The 14,289-nt window shown below is 39.3% G+C and overlaps 1 protein-coding gene across 1 annotated transcript in view; it reads left to right on the top strand.

Annotated features, from left to right (window-relative positions):
- Nucleotides 1-14,289, top strand: part of LOC308567507 (collagen alpha-4(VI) chain-like) — a gene marked incomplete at both ends in the record, with an annotated part of 84,545 nt that overhangs the window by 45,207 nt on the left and 25,049 nt on the right. The window contains 8 exons of the mRNA XM_081159146.1: nucleotides 2,798-2,860; nucleotides 4,643-4,705; nucleotides 5,747-5,809; nucleotides 6,344-6,406; nucleotides 9,003-9,053; nucleotides 12,443-12,478; nucleotides 12,583-12,645; nucleotides 13,957-14,019. Of these exons, the coding sequence (XP_081015272.1) occupies nucleotides 2,798-2,860; nucleotides 4,643-4,705; nucleotides 5,747-5,809; nucleotides 6,344-6,406; nucleotides 9,003-9,053; nucleotides 12,443-12,478; nucleotides 12,583-12,645; nucleotides 13,957-14,019 (465 nt within the window). The remainder of the gene's footprint in view (nucleotides 1-2,797; nucleotides 2,861-4,642; nucleotides 4,706-5,746; nucleotides 5,810-6,343; nucleotides 6,407-9,002; nucleotides 9,054-12,442; nucleotides 12,479-12,582; nucleotides 12,646-13,956; nucleotides 14,020-14,289) is intronic.

The following is a 14,289-nucleotide window of genomic DNA, read 5'->3' as shown; positions in this document are numbered from 1 at the left end:
TCAGTGTATGGCTGTGAGTCCGTTTCTAACCCAGATTCTTATTCAGGATGCTCTTTCAATTATAATGTATTGTGAACCTGTAATTTGTTGTTGACGGAGCCTTCTGAAGGGTTTTTCCTGAACTTTTATTTGGTCAACCTTGCTTGATACAAGATTGGTTCTAAAAGGCAATTTACTTGAGTTTTAAGGAGTGGAGTAGAAAGAACTATTTCAGTTTCTCTGGTAGTTAAGTATTAGGTTTTCTTTTCTTTCTTTCTTTTTAAAAATAATTTTACATCACCTTTTCCACCCATCTCCCTACACCCCCTCTGGCAGCCGTCAGTTTGTTCTCTGTCTCTGTGGGTCTGTTTCTGTTTTGTTTTGCTTGATTTCCTACTGTGGAGGGTAAAGGTTTTTCTTAACCTGCCCATCTCCGTCTCCATACACTTTCCCTCAGCTCATCCTTGCAATAAAATTATTTTCTCTACTTTTGATCAATTTAGTTCATTGTTCACCTGATGACATAAAGGTAAATATTACTTACAGCTATATAACTTGTGTTTTCCTGAGTCACCCTTTCTCCCATTTGCTTTGTGTCCTATGAACATATTACTAGTTAATCATAAAGCTCTTTCACAGAACTAATAACCTCCTAATACATTCCAATATGTGAGGTTTGCTCCTTCCTGGGCCCTCTGCCCTATTGCTCTAATCAGGACTGATTTTCAGCTGGGCCTCTGTACTGTTTTCCTATTGGGACCAGTTTTGGAACAGCAACCTCTTCTTTTGGAAGCAGAGGAAAATGTGTGCAGACTGCTGTCTCTAATAGGAAGCTTCTCCCTTTAGTACATTGTTATCTTGAGGAATCCCTATAGTTGTTTGCTCTTTCCCATTGAAGCTTTGATTTTCTTTAAAAAAAAAAAAAAAAAGAGATTTGTAGACTTCAGGATGAACTGAGTTTATTCAACATGTCAGTAGTTTGCTAGATAACCCAGTGTTGGAGCATTGGTCAAACAGACTCATTTATGTTTTTGAGACTGTAACTTGCTTAAAATCAGCCAAAGCTATTCGAAGAATATAGCTTACAGAGGTGCTGAACTCTAAATTACAACATTCCTTGGACGTTGAGAAAAGATGGCTCATTACTGTCTATAAAATTAGACATTCTGGTTTTTGTAAGATGCCTAGTAAAATGGAATTCTAAATGAGATTTTATTTATGGGAAAGATTGTATTTTGGCAATAAGGAAAAAGTTTAATTTGTTAATTATGATAAATTTAAGAATGTCATTGATTTTTAAATGTTCAAAAACCTACCACCCTCCTGCAATTATTTTTATGTTTGTGTTTCCTTTACTTGCATAAATAATAAGGGGGTTATCATAATATGTATACTATTTTATATTCTGCTTTTCTATGTCTCCAAATCTTTCTATGATCATTTTCTTTTTCTTTCTTTTTTTCTTTTTAAATATATCTTTATTGATTTCAGAGAGAGAAAAGGAGAGGAAGAGAGAGATAGAAACATTAATGATGAGAGAATCATTGATCAAGCCCACAACCTGGGCATGTGCCCTGACCAGGAATCAAACCTGATAGCCTGGATCCTAGGTTGATGCTCAACCGCTGAGCCACGCCCGGCCGGGCTCTATTATCATTTTAATACATTATATCTCACTCTGTTAGAGAACGATATACTAAGCCTTTAGGTAATTTCTGTTTTGTTCCATATCATGTAGTGATGTAAAGAAAACCTGCATTTTAGGTTTTTTTGTTTTGTTCTTGCCTTTGCTTTCCTGAAATGATTTCCTAATATAAATGTTTAGACATGGAATTATAAGAGCCTGAGCTTTGCCATATAGAGCCATGTTGTTTTAGAAGTGTTGCATTATGAATGTCACTGATGTAATATGCAAATTAGGTAACATTTCACAACCTTTTTCAAAATTTCTAGTTGCATGCCTTTTGAAACTTGGTTCATATTTTTATATCTGTAAACCAACTCTTGAAGAGGAGAGTATTATAATAGTAATGATTAATAGAAGTGCTTCCCATTTATCTGAATAGTTTTAAAAACTTAAGCACATGTAATTGATCCACATATCGATTAATTCTGAGTTTAAGATTTTCCTCTCTCTGCAGATCTATGAATAATCAATCAGTAGCCTAGTCAACATGAGAAAGAAGGCAGAAGAATTCACAAAATGGGCATTATCCTCAATCTTGGAAAATGTATCTTCTCTGTAGAACTGAAAATACTAATTTGAGGGAGAAATTAAATCAGTTATCAGATGAATCATTTTAACAGCTCACCCTTTGCCTGGATAACTAGGTTAATGCTCTAAAAACCTATAGGGTTTTAAATCCAGTTTTCTGCTCATTCACGGTGTGCTTTATGGGCGTTTGTTCCAGAATATCACACCTGTTGCTGTGTTCAACATGCTGCGTTTCCTCAGATGGCATAAGGGTCCTTAACACTGGTCAGCATTTAGCCCACAAGGAATGGATGGGCTTTTAGTGACCAGCTGTTATGTAAAATGGGAATCTGAGTAATTTAAACAAAGTATTTTTGCTTCCATCACTAGCTGAGACATTGGAAGGAGATGTGCAAAGACTGGGGAAGAGTAAGAACCTGGTCTTCCATTTTCCCAACTCTTCCACTCCTACCCAACTCTACATCCTAGAAGGACTGAGTGCAGACAGTGAAATCTCTTGTCTTTCTCTTGTGGCCTTCCGGTGACATCTTGCAGGGAAGGCTGTCTTTGCTAGGAACACTGAAGATGCCTGGTGAACTCACTAAACCTTGTTCCTTCTGACAGGGTGTTCGTGGAGAATCCGGTCAACTCGGTTACCATGGAGAACTTGGGTATCCAGGCTCACAGGTTGTATCAGTGAACTTGTTTCTAGTGCTAAAGGATATTTCTTTAAAAATTTAACTTAGATCCTTTGATATGGATTTCACATATATCAGAATGGCCTTGGATACTTCCCTTCCAGGGCCTCTCGAAGCAAATTATATAGGCCTTCTTCTGAGCAGGTTAAATCCCAATAGCTAATATTTATTGAGCTCTTACTATGTCCTAGATATGGCCCTAAGCTCTTGTATTAACTCATTAAATCCTTCCATGGGGGGTTTATTATTCCCCATATTACAGGGGAGAAATGGAGGGAGGAGGGATAAAGAAGTTAGGTAAATTGGCCAAGCTCACACAGCTAGTAAGTGATAAAGATGGGATTCAGACTTGGGCAGTATAGTCATAAGTCTATGCTCTTAATTATTGCCTGTTCAAATTAATCAAATTATATTTAATTCATTAAAATTGTACTCAATTTGGAAGGGAAAATCAGCAACTTGTTTATGAAGTATCTATTATACACAAGGCATTTTGCTAATAGTCTGGGGACATTCAGACCTTTAAGGCAAGGAGCTTGCCCTGAAGGAGTTCAGTCTAGTGGGCTGTTGTAAAGAATGCTGTGATAACTGGAAATTTAAACTTCCCCTCGGTTCTTCTGGAATCTTCTAAGCGTAACCCAAATCTGTCTTTCTGTAAACACTCCTGGAAGACCCTCTGCATCTTTCTTTGAAAAGTCGAGTTGTTTCAAAGTATTCTCAAGTGGAAGAGCTTTAACACAACAGATTTTGCTAACACATGGAATCACTATCCTTAACTTCAAAGATCCTCTGAGTGTCAGAAGATAATTTGAGAAGGTCTCTGCTGTTTTTCCACTTGACAAAGATGCTAAAGAAAGAAGTGGATAATCAACGTGTAATTACGGATTATATTTACCTTATGATAGAAAATAGTGTCTGAACTCAGGGGGAAACAATGCAGAGATGCATTTTCACCTTTCCTTTTGATCACTGGCTTAATTCAAATTTGGACTTCCTGCTATTGCTGTTTCCTGGCTTCCTCCTTTATTCTACTGCTGAGTGCAAGGGGAGCGGGGCCTGTGGTGAGCCAGGAGCAAGGTAATCGATAAAGCCTCTGCTTCATTCTCACTTCCCACTGGCACGTGGGTATGATTCAATACCCACAGAGGCGATTCAATACCTCACGCAGGAGCATAGAAGCCATGATCAATGCTTCCAATAGGAAAGCATTTCTCAGAAAAGCTGGAAAAAATTAAAGTGTCAGAAATCAGGAAAGTAAGATAGATTGGGGAGAAAACAAGCAACTCCCCAGCAATGTGCCCGGTGAGATTAGGTCACGTAAGTGTATTTTTGGTTCTTGGTAAAGTCAGAACGTAATTCCTTGTTTAACCCTTGTATATATAAGGAGAAGGTTCATTTTTCAAAGGCAATCACTATCCTTACAGCTTCTCTCATTCCCTTTTAAGATTTAAAATTAGTTGGGTGAATTGAAATATAAAAGCGATGTTCTCAAACTTTAGTACTCATCAGCTTCAACTGGAGAGATGGTTAAAAATATAGATGCTGAGGACTCACATCCTGTGCTTCAGATGGAATGAGTTTGGAGTGAGAGTACAGGGGGTGCTCCAGGGTGCAGGTGCTCCTTGATTAAAGTGTAATAAATGAGATAGTGATGGGTCAGGACACCTTAATCTGTACTTCCTTCAGCATCCAAGATGATTTTATGGTTACATGGGGGAAAATTATGTAGCTCTGTAAAAATTGCTTGAATTTTAATTTATCTTTGGACCAGGGACTAAGAGGAAGGCAAGGACCACCAGGAATTTTTGGACAAAAGGGCTCAATGGGTGCTCAGGTAGGTTTAGAAAACTAAACGTTGCGACACAGCTGCTCATTAACAATGGCCAGTTCATACACCTGAGTGTTCCTGGGCAGATAACATAAAGCCACACTGTTTGTTCTGGGATCTGTGGGTATCAGGGATTTCTCGAAATAGCTAATTTGATGTAGGGGCCATTGATCATCAGGTATGTGCCCCTTTCTATTCTAAGTATATTGTGGGATCAATGAGATTGGGTTTGAGCCTCAGGGGTGTGTAACATAAATTCCTACTTACCTATGGTGCAAGAAAACATAGTATAAAGGGGAATAAGTGGTTAATTTACTCCTCACAAACATGTAAAGAACATTACTATTCCAGTTTTCTAGAAGAGGAAACTGAGGCTCAAAGGGATTAAATTACTAGTCATCTGGGTAGTAAGAGGCTGAACTGGCCTCTAACTTTGGTCTTTCTAGTGCCTGTTCCACAACCCATCCAATATCCCTGGGGTCCGCAGAAGGTTCAGACCAGATTGAGGCAGATGATTGGAGCGGCTTCCTAAGGAAGGGAGTATTTGAATACCTTAAACCTGAGCAGCATGACTTAAGTCGGGGATAAGAGTATCTGGAGATTTTAAATAGCAGCTTCAGAGGGCCCAAGCCCTAGTCCTGTCTTCATTCTTTCTTGGTTGGGAAAATTCTAGCCCCATAACTGATTGTGTTACTTTCATTCCTGTTTGATAATATTTTCCATTTGGGAAGGGTAAAAGTCCAGGCATTTATCTTCCCAACCTCTTAATCAAATGGTGTTTTCCCCTCTAGAAGCCAGATAATCCCTTCAAGTCTTGGTATGTGGTAGATGTGGCCTCTTGCACAGAACACTTTACTCTCCCACCCAACCCCCAGCCCAGAAGTTAAATGTGTATATTATGTTATTTTCTATGTTGCAGGATAAAATTAATTGTATTAAAGGTAATTCATGAGCATATTACCAGTTCCAGGCCATATCAATAATAACAAGAGTCAGATAGTTAACGCTGTGGCCCTTTAGGTGATTTTGGTCGTGGTCTTGTTGCAGGGGAATCCTGGGCCTCCAGGGCCAAATGGTTCAAAAGGAAAAGCTGGGCCAAGAGGAATGAAGGTAAATGTCAGAGAATATGCTCTTCCTTGATTGCAACTTGGGTTTTCCTATATGAATCTCTCCTTATGGCATCATTTCCAGCATGAGTTTCTGATGTGGTTGGTGATGATAGTGACTGTCCATTACCTTAGAGCTGGATAGATGGGTGCAGAGAAGGAAAGACATATAGACAGACATATAGAAAGAAGAATAGGTGGCATCATGTATCAGTAGACAAAGACATACTGATAGATAAACATATGCCTTCATCATAAATGCAGATTCACACACTCACACCTAGAAAAAGCCCTAGCAATATAAAATTCTGTAACTGGTGCTGCATACCCAGTTTTGCTAATTTTCAATACCAAAAATTTAAATATATTTTTAGTTCTTTATATTTAACCAAAGTCTAGAGGAAGATATTTATCTTAGACTGTAGGATGATGTCAATGGGACTTGAAAAGTGACTGTAAAATTTCTAAGAAAAATGATATAAAATTGTATGAACTCATAGGAGAAAATTAATTTCATCTTTATCTTTCATTATAAAAGGGAGAGCATGGTGTTGCAGGGGAAAGAGGCCCACGGGGTCAACAAGGACCAAGAGGGCAACCTGTAAGTCTGGTTTCTCTGTTTTGAACTCCTGATGGAATTTCTTGTTTATTATTTGTTCTTATCTCACATAAAATTCTAATTTTCATCATGAATATTCAGGGTAACAAATATGACATAATCACTAGGACTGCTGTGAATCTAGAGAGTCAAAGATCTTTAAACTCCCCATATAAATAAAGAATACAAAGGTGTCTCTGCGTTTATTTTGTCTTTTCACGTGTTATTGAAGAGGAGAGTGCTAGTTAGCCTCTTATGGTTGACAAAGGTGTTTACAAGCATTTGAGCCTTTTAGGAGTAGAGATGCTCAATAAAACATTTTTTCAGGGAAATAAGACAGCCAATCAGAGGTGCAAACTTCTTTTTTTTAAAAAAAAGTATCTTCCTTGATTTCAGAGAGAGGAAAGGGGAGGGAGAGAGAGAGAGAGGAACATCAATGATGAGAGAGTCATTGATCAGCTGCCTCCTGCATGCACCCAACTGGGGATCGAGCCCACAACCAACTTGTGCACTGTCCAGGAATCGAACCCCGATCACCTGGATCCTAGGTGGACACTCAACCTCCAAGCCACGCCCGGCCGGGCAGGTGCAAACTTCTTAAAAATGACTTTTTATTGTTGTGTTACAGATGTCCCCCATTTCCCCCCTATCCTCCCCTTCCACCTAACTCCTGCCCCACCCCAGGCCATCCCCACACTGTTGTCTGTGTCTATGAGTTATGCATATATGATCTTTGGTTAATCTCTTCCCATTCCCTCCACCTCCCTCCCCACTGAGATCTGTTTTTCTGTTCCATGCATCCATGGAAAGGTGCAAACTTTTAAGGGCATGAATGTGATTACCTAGAGCATAGAAATAATCTTTGAAGACCAAAGATCATAAAAGATTTGCTTCAACGGATAACACTTTCAAAGACAGGGCTATGCATTTTTACCTTAGTCATTGCTTTGAACGTAAGAGCAAGTAATTATTTTGTGACTACTTTAAATTCAACACCTTATTGGAATGAACTTTATGATAACAGAGTAATGTTGTCTTTCCTGAAACTCAGATTTCTGAGATTTCTCTCATCAGCAGTAGGAAGGACCTGCATCTGCTTTACACTCAGCACTGAAATTACATTTGTTAGCAAGGAGAGAAAATAAAAACAGGTCTAAGAAGCTTAAACTAAACTATGGCCAGGGAAAAGCAGAACAAGATTACTATCAAATGAAATGTAATTTTATTTATTATTATTATTTTGCATCTACACTCAGTTCAGATGATGGAGTTAAAGCACGGTTTGACATTATTAAAATATCCTGATTTAAGATACTGAAAAGCTTGTTCCTATTGACCTCTTTTGGACAGACAAAGCTGGGGAGCAATGCCTTTCTTGAAAGGGTCATTTCAGGGATGTTGGAGGGTGCTGGACATTCCCAAAATACACAGTTTGAGTCTCTGGGGTTGTAGATGCTGAAGGCACATGTCCTTCAGCAGAGAGAAGCTGGAGTAACTGCAAATGGACTTCATTTGCATTCTTCCCCCTCAAATAATTCACTTCGGCAATCTTCTTTATCTTATTTTCTAATATTTCAAACTTTCCTCCTTAGCCATAAGAATGGCTTAGAATTAAAAAAAATTATTCTCAGTTAATGTACTTGATTTAGGTCCAGTCTTTGTCCATTCAGCACAAAGCACCCAAAAGGTTCTGAATTCACTCTTTATTACAGGAAGCTCATGGGTCTATGTACAGATGCTAAGATCCCAGTACTATCATTAACATTTTCATAATTATTGTCATCAGCACCACCTCTGCTTCCACCGCCTCTACCTTCACTACCACCAGCACCATTATCACGACCAATATCATTGCCACCATCATAACCATCACAACCATTACTACCCCCTGGCCAGCATCATCACTATTCCTGCCACCATCAGCGGCAGAATAATGACCACTTATCAAGTACTTTCTCTGCGCCCGGCATCATGCTAAGGACTTCCCATGCACAGTCTCATTTAATCTTCCAACCATAGATCAACGATATTACTATCCCCATTTAACAGATGAGAAAACTGAAGCTCAGAGAGGCTGAGTAACTTGCCTAAGGTCACTCCTACGACCAGTGTTGAAACTTCAGGTCTGTTTGGCTTTACCGCCTATAAACTTATTCACTAAACTACATCACCTCCATCCCAATCTTTCCCTCCAAAGTCTGTCTTTATCCCTAGAGATTTACCAATTGTGGAACTCCTTCCACTGTTTACTTATCCAGCAAGGAAAGCAGGTTTGCTCAAGGAGAACTTTGTACAGTGATTGGGCTTCCTACACCCATGGTATCGTCTTGCTGAGGTACAGAATCTTGCTGAAGAAGCGGTTAAAAATGAGCAAGAATACAAAACACTTATTTATATAATTATCTTTAAAAACTTTAAACACTATTCCCTCCTTATCTGTTGAAGGCTGTCTAGTGTATATCCTATGAAGCTGGGATAAACCTCCCCTTTTGTCTTCCCCACCTCCTGCCACTGCTGATTTTTCCAAGAGTTCAGATAATATTAGCAACCAAGTGCTCATCTGGATGACTCTACAATTCATCTTGTGTCCTTTTCTTAGGGTATGTTTGGTCCTGATGGGTATGGACGTCCGGGAAGAAAAGGAACAAAGGTGAGAGTTACCTTATAGAGTATTTTGAACTGAAGACTACAGTTTCGACTTTGTTTTACTAGGGTGAAAGTTATTACTCAAGTGGCATGCCAGGAATGGTTTCTGCATGCTGTTCATGACGTGTTGTAGCTGCCAGAGTTCCCTCCTTAAAAAATAAAAGTTGAATTTGTCACTCCCTTATTTAAAAATCAAACTCCTTACCTCTTCTTCTATCTACACCAGATATCCCTACCCCAGCTCTGGGCATGCCAGGTTCTTTCTCTACTCCTTGCCTTTGCAAACACTCTCGCCTCTATTTGGGATGTCCTTCCCCATCTCCCTCCTTTGGACAATTTTTATTCATTTTCTAACACCAACTTAACTTCTTGTGGAAGACAGAATTTGTTGTCCTATATTCTGTGTTCCTAAAACACATTGTTCATATTTCTACAGTAGTCCCTTTCCATTGAGGTTATATTATAATTTATCCTTGCATATTTGTCTACCTCCCAGTTTGTGAACTTGGTAGCAGAACTGCTCTTTACTCATTTTTGTGTTGCTGGAACAGAGCCTGGCACAGAGTAGGTGCTCAATAAGTATATTTAAATATTTCCACTCCTATAAGAAGCTGGTATTTTAACATGTAGTTAATGGGTTACTGACAAAGATTTTGAAGGATGGAAGTCACATGAATCTTGACGAGCAAATCAAATGTCAATAGCTGTGGTTGGTGCCTGATGCCTTAGCTTGCAAGTCACATTTATTGCTTCATGAAATAAATCACTGGGATGTTTAGCTATGCTCAGCTACTTAACAATGTCAATACTCGGGGCTGGCTTCTCTGCAATTCTCTTGTTTCCCTGAGGCTGCTAGATAGCACCACTGTCATTTTATTGAGCAGGAAAATACCCCAAACATAGCAATCCCTTAGTAAATATCTGTGGAATGATGACAATGTGGGACCTCAGTGGCCATCCAGTTTAGCCTTGGTAATTTACAACTAAGAAAATGGAAACTCAGAGAAGTGCAGTAACTTGCCTGTGGTCACATAGCTAGTTAGAGACAGAGCTGAGTGTGGAAACTAGTTCATTGTAATCCTATCCTGGCAAATTAAGTCTTTCTTGTCTAGGGAAGAGTTTGAATAGCAGGGAATTCTGGGTAGAATTCAAATGTGCATATTTTGAGCCACAGACCAGCCCTGAGCTAACCACAAGGGCACTCTATGCTGATTGTGATACACATAACATTGTGGAACACATGGATTCATTCCACATATGCATGGATTTTTCTTGGCAAGACATCATGGTCTCACTTTAACTGGCCCTTACTGCTGCTTGGCCAGCAGACTACATTTTTTTTGGTCTGTTCACTCTCCCCTTCTTTGAGTGACCTGTTCCATACACTTCCTTCTCTATAGATCATTTCCAGTACAAAAAGAGGTGGGAATATCTCTTATTTAAGAAACCCCCAAACCAAAAGCAAAACCCTCACTTAAGTACATACTTTCATTGCCCCACTTCTCTCTGGCAATGCTTTGAAGGAGTAGTTCTATACCCATGTTCTTGACTTCTAAATATTGAGAGACTCGGGGCTCTACCCTCATATTTTTCTCCCTCTTCACTCACTCCTTAGGTGACCTTATCCAGTTCCATGGCATCAAGTACTATCTATCCTGTGATCTCCAGTTTATTCCTCCAGCTTGGACGAATTTCTTAAACTCCAAATGTTTCCATTTGTTTATCTAATAGGCACCTTAAAATCGGCACATTCCAAAACAACATTTTTCTTCTTTTGTCTGTGAACTTTTTATTATGGAGAAATTAACACATACATACAAATGAAAAGACATATAGTAATATCTCTTCCCATGGATCCATCACTTAGCTCAAACAATGCAAAACCTTTGACCAATTTTGTTGTTTAATTTCTACTCCCACCCACTTACCTACCCACCATTTTTTGAAGTAAATCCCAGATATCATACGTCATGTATTAATTATACTGCATAAATATTTCAAATTGCGTCTCTAAAATATTCTTTAAAAATATAACCACAATACCATGATCACACCTAAGAATCAACAATAATCCTTTAATATCATCAAACATCCAGGGAGACAAAAGTGATTCTGCTGACAACGTGCTCCTCCTCTGGCCTTCCCTGTCTCGGAAGGCGAGACTCTGTTCTGCCAGTTGCTCAAGACAGACATTTGCACCATCTTTAATCAGTTTCTTTCTCTAAACCCCTACATTTAACCCATCAACAAATAATGGTGAGTGCACCTTCAAAATATCTCCAGCATTTCATCCCTTCTTACCACAACCCCTGCCACCCTCTGGGCCAGGCCGACATGGTTTTCCACTTTGATTACTGCAGTAGCCTCCTAACTGGTCTCTCTGCTTCCATCCTTACCCCACCTTGTTAGTTCTTCATGCAGCAACCAGCGCCTTCTTTTAAACACATAGTTACATCATGTCACTCCTTTACTTGAAGCCCAGCTATGGCTCCTGATATCATTCAGAATTAACCTCACCGTTCACATGGCCTACAAGACTCTGTGAACCCTCTGACTTCATCTCCTACTGTTCCTCCCATCCCAACCCCATCCTGCTTCAGTGTTCCTCAAGTGTGACACACATCCATACTCTTGCCTCAGGACTTTTTACTTTCTCTTCCCTCTGCCTGAAATGTGCTTCTGCCAGATATCTGCTTGGCTTGCTTCCTTAATTCATGCTGGTCTTTGCCCGAATGCCACCATTACCAAAAGGCTTTGTCTGACCACCTTATATATATAAAATAGTTACTCCATCCCCCCATTCACCCATGTCATTCCTCATCCCTTAATCCCCTTTCTGGAATAGCATTTACGTCTTCCTGATGTATTATATATCTCTTCCTCACTAGCAGGTAAGTTCCATGATAGCAGCGGTCTTTGTTCTGTTCACTGCTGAATTCCAAGGGCTTAGAGAAGTGTCTGGCACATAGTAAGTGCTAAATAAATACTTGTTGAATGAGTAATTGCTTTGTAATGTGCCTTTGATCTGACAATGAGGACCTGCTTCCCAACAGTCAATTTGGTGCCCCTTCCCTTGGTATTCATTGGATCAGACCTCTGGTTATTTTAAACTGATAGGTCAAGATGCTTAAGAAGGCAGTTTTATTACAATATATCAATGAGGGTGAGGAATCTGTAAAAATCACCTGTAAGTTGTTTCATGATAAATTATAGAAATAAAATATGGCCACTTCGGAGTAGCTCAAGATAGCTTTTGAAATAGTTGTTTATTTTGGCACCTGTTTTGAGTCTTTTCCCCTCAAAGTTATAATTTCTTCCTTTCCCCTGGGGAATGCCAAAGAAAAACTTAATTGCATGACTTTAAACAAGGCCTTATCTCCTTTCTGACACTAGGGTGAATCTGGATTTCCTGGCTATCCTGGCACACAAGTAAGAAGATATCTTTCTGGGCATGGGAACTGGTATGCAGCATGTGTCATTTGTTTGTACTTATTTTTCTTTATACCCAAGATTTTGCTTTCGATTCTATTAAGGGAGAAGATGGTGACCTGGGCCACCGAGGAGAGAAGGGGGCAAAAGGAATCAGAGGGAAGAGGGTAAGAATCAGAGGAATTTCCCGAGATCTATAAAGGCCCACCCTACATCAGGACATTCTACTCATCGGAGCGCATTTCCATTGGGTTAATGGACTTTTTTGCAGGAAGCCCTTGTCCTTCCCAGGCAGGCACATTCCACGCCTTCCTTGGGCTACCTCACTTCCCACTTAATGCCACTCTTATCTACCTTCTGAGTGCAAACGCATGCTCAAACCATAACAACAGAAAATCCAAGTTAGAATTTCAGTTATGCAACATTAACCTTTTAAAAAATAGGTTTGGAGACATCTCTGTATTTGGTAAGCATGGGTATCATTTGGAAGGGTATTGCTTTAGCTGCAGAGCAAACTTTGCTGTTTCTTTGAGATCCTTCCAAGCCTTACCTTTCTCTTAGCTTTTTAAGCACTACACTCTCAAGAATGTAGCTGCCATCCTGGTGGACATTGAGTCATATTTTCACTGTACTTTATAGAGTCTACCATGAAAAATCTACTTCAGGTTCTGAAGATTCAATCTTGAAGAGCCATGGTCACTAGCAGCTCTTTTTGGAAGGCCTGTGGATATCTAAAACCTTGGTAGCATTTAGCTGATAGACCTTAGAGAGCAAGGTCTTCTGGGAAAAGGACATGGACCAGTGTTCAGTGAAGAAAAGAGGAAAGGAAAGAGAATATATACTTTCTAGGTACTCAATAATTGGTATTTTCATATACTGGCAAGGACATAAAGAAAAATTTGATCTATGCCTAACTTGGCTTGCTGCTGGCTAATATTTCCCTGCTCACCTAAACTTATCTCTCTGGTTTTAAATTGAAAAAAGAAAAGATAAAACATTAAATTATATGCTGATAATGCTGTGTCAGTTCAAATACCTGTAAGTTGAGCAGTGAATCCATGGCTAGCATGTATATCTTTTCTCATACACTGAAGATCAGAAGGTGATGGAGGAGCCTTTTCTTTCTCTTGATGCCAGGCCCTCAATGCATACTTTATTTACTCTTTTAATTATATGACCTGGAGGCTCATCTGCATATGACAGACATCCCTTAAGGCTGTTTAGAAGTATGTGTTTGTGTGCGTGTTTACGTGTTGGCTGGAATTAGGTATGTGGTAGGATTTTTAGATGGTTCCCATAAAGAGACCTCCCTTCTCTTTCTAGTCTCTAGTCCAGTGGTCACAGTTCATAAAATAACTGGTTTATAGCAGACTCACTGTACCTTAGATAATAATGATAACTTGAATACCTCAGAGTAATGGCTTTAATCAAGTCATATGCAAGGGGGAAAGCTTATTCCTTTGGTTGGTCATTTCTAGGGTAATGCTGGCTTTCCAGGATTTGTTGGAACTCCGGGTGACCAAGGCCCTCCAGGACCACGGGTAACATGAACTCTTCTCCTTTCTCTTATTTTCAACCTTTGTGTAAAAATGAATAAAGACTTGATAAGAAGCATCTTTAAGAAGAAATGAACATTCAGGACACATGAGGATCTATTAGTGAATGGGCCAAATTTGCTTTACATTTGCTTCACATTTGCTTTGAGTCCTTACAGAGTATATTTATTCAGTATAAATGTTTTACTTGAAGATGGGGAAGATATTGGAATGGCTGGAGATGTGTGAACCTGTCAAAATATGTAAAACAATACA

This window comes from Miniopterus schreibersii (assembly GCF_964146895.1).
Source record: "Miniopterus schreibersii genome assembly, chromosome: 15".
Taxonomy (NCBI): Eukaryota; Metazoa; Chordata; class Mammalia; order Chiroptera; family Miniopteridae; genus Miniopterus; species Miniopterus schreibersii.
Note: the sequence above shows the minus strand (reverse complement) of the source record. Positions and strands in the feature narration are given on the sequence as shown.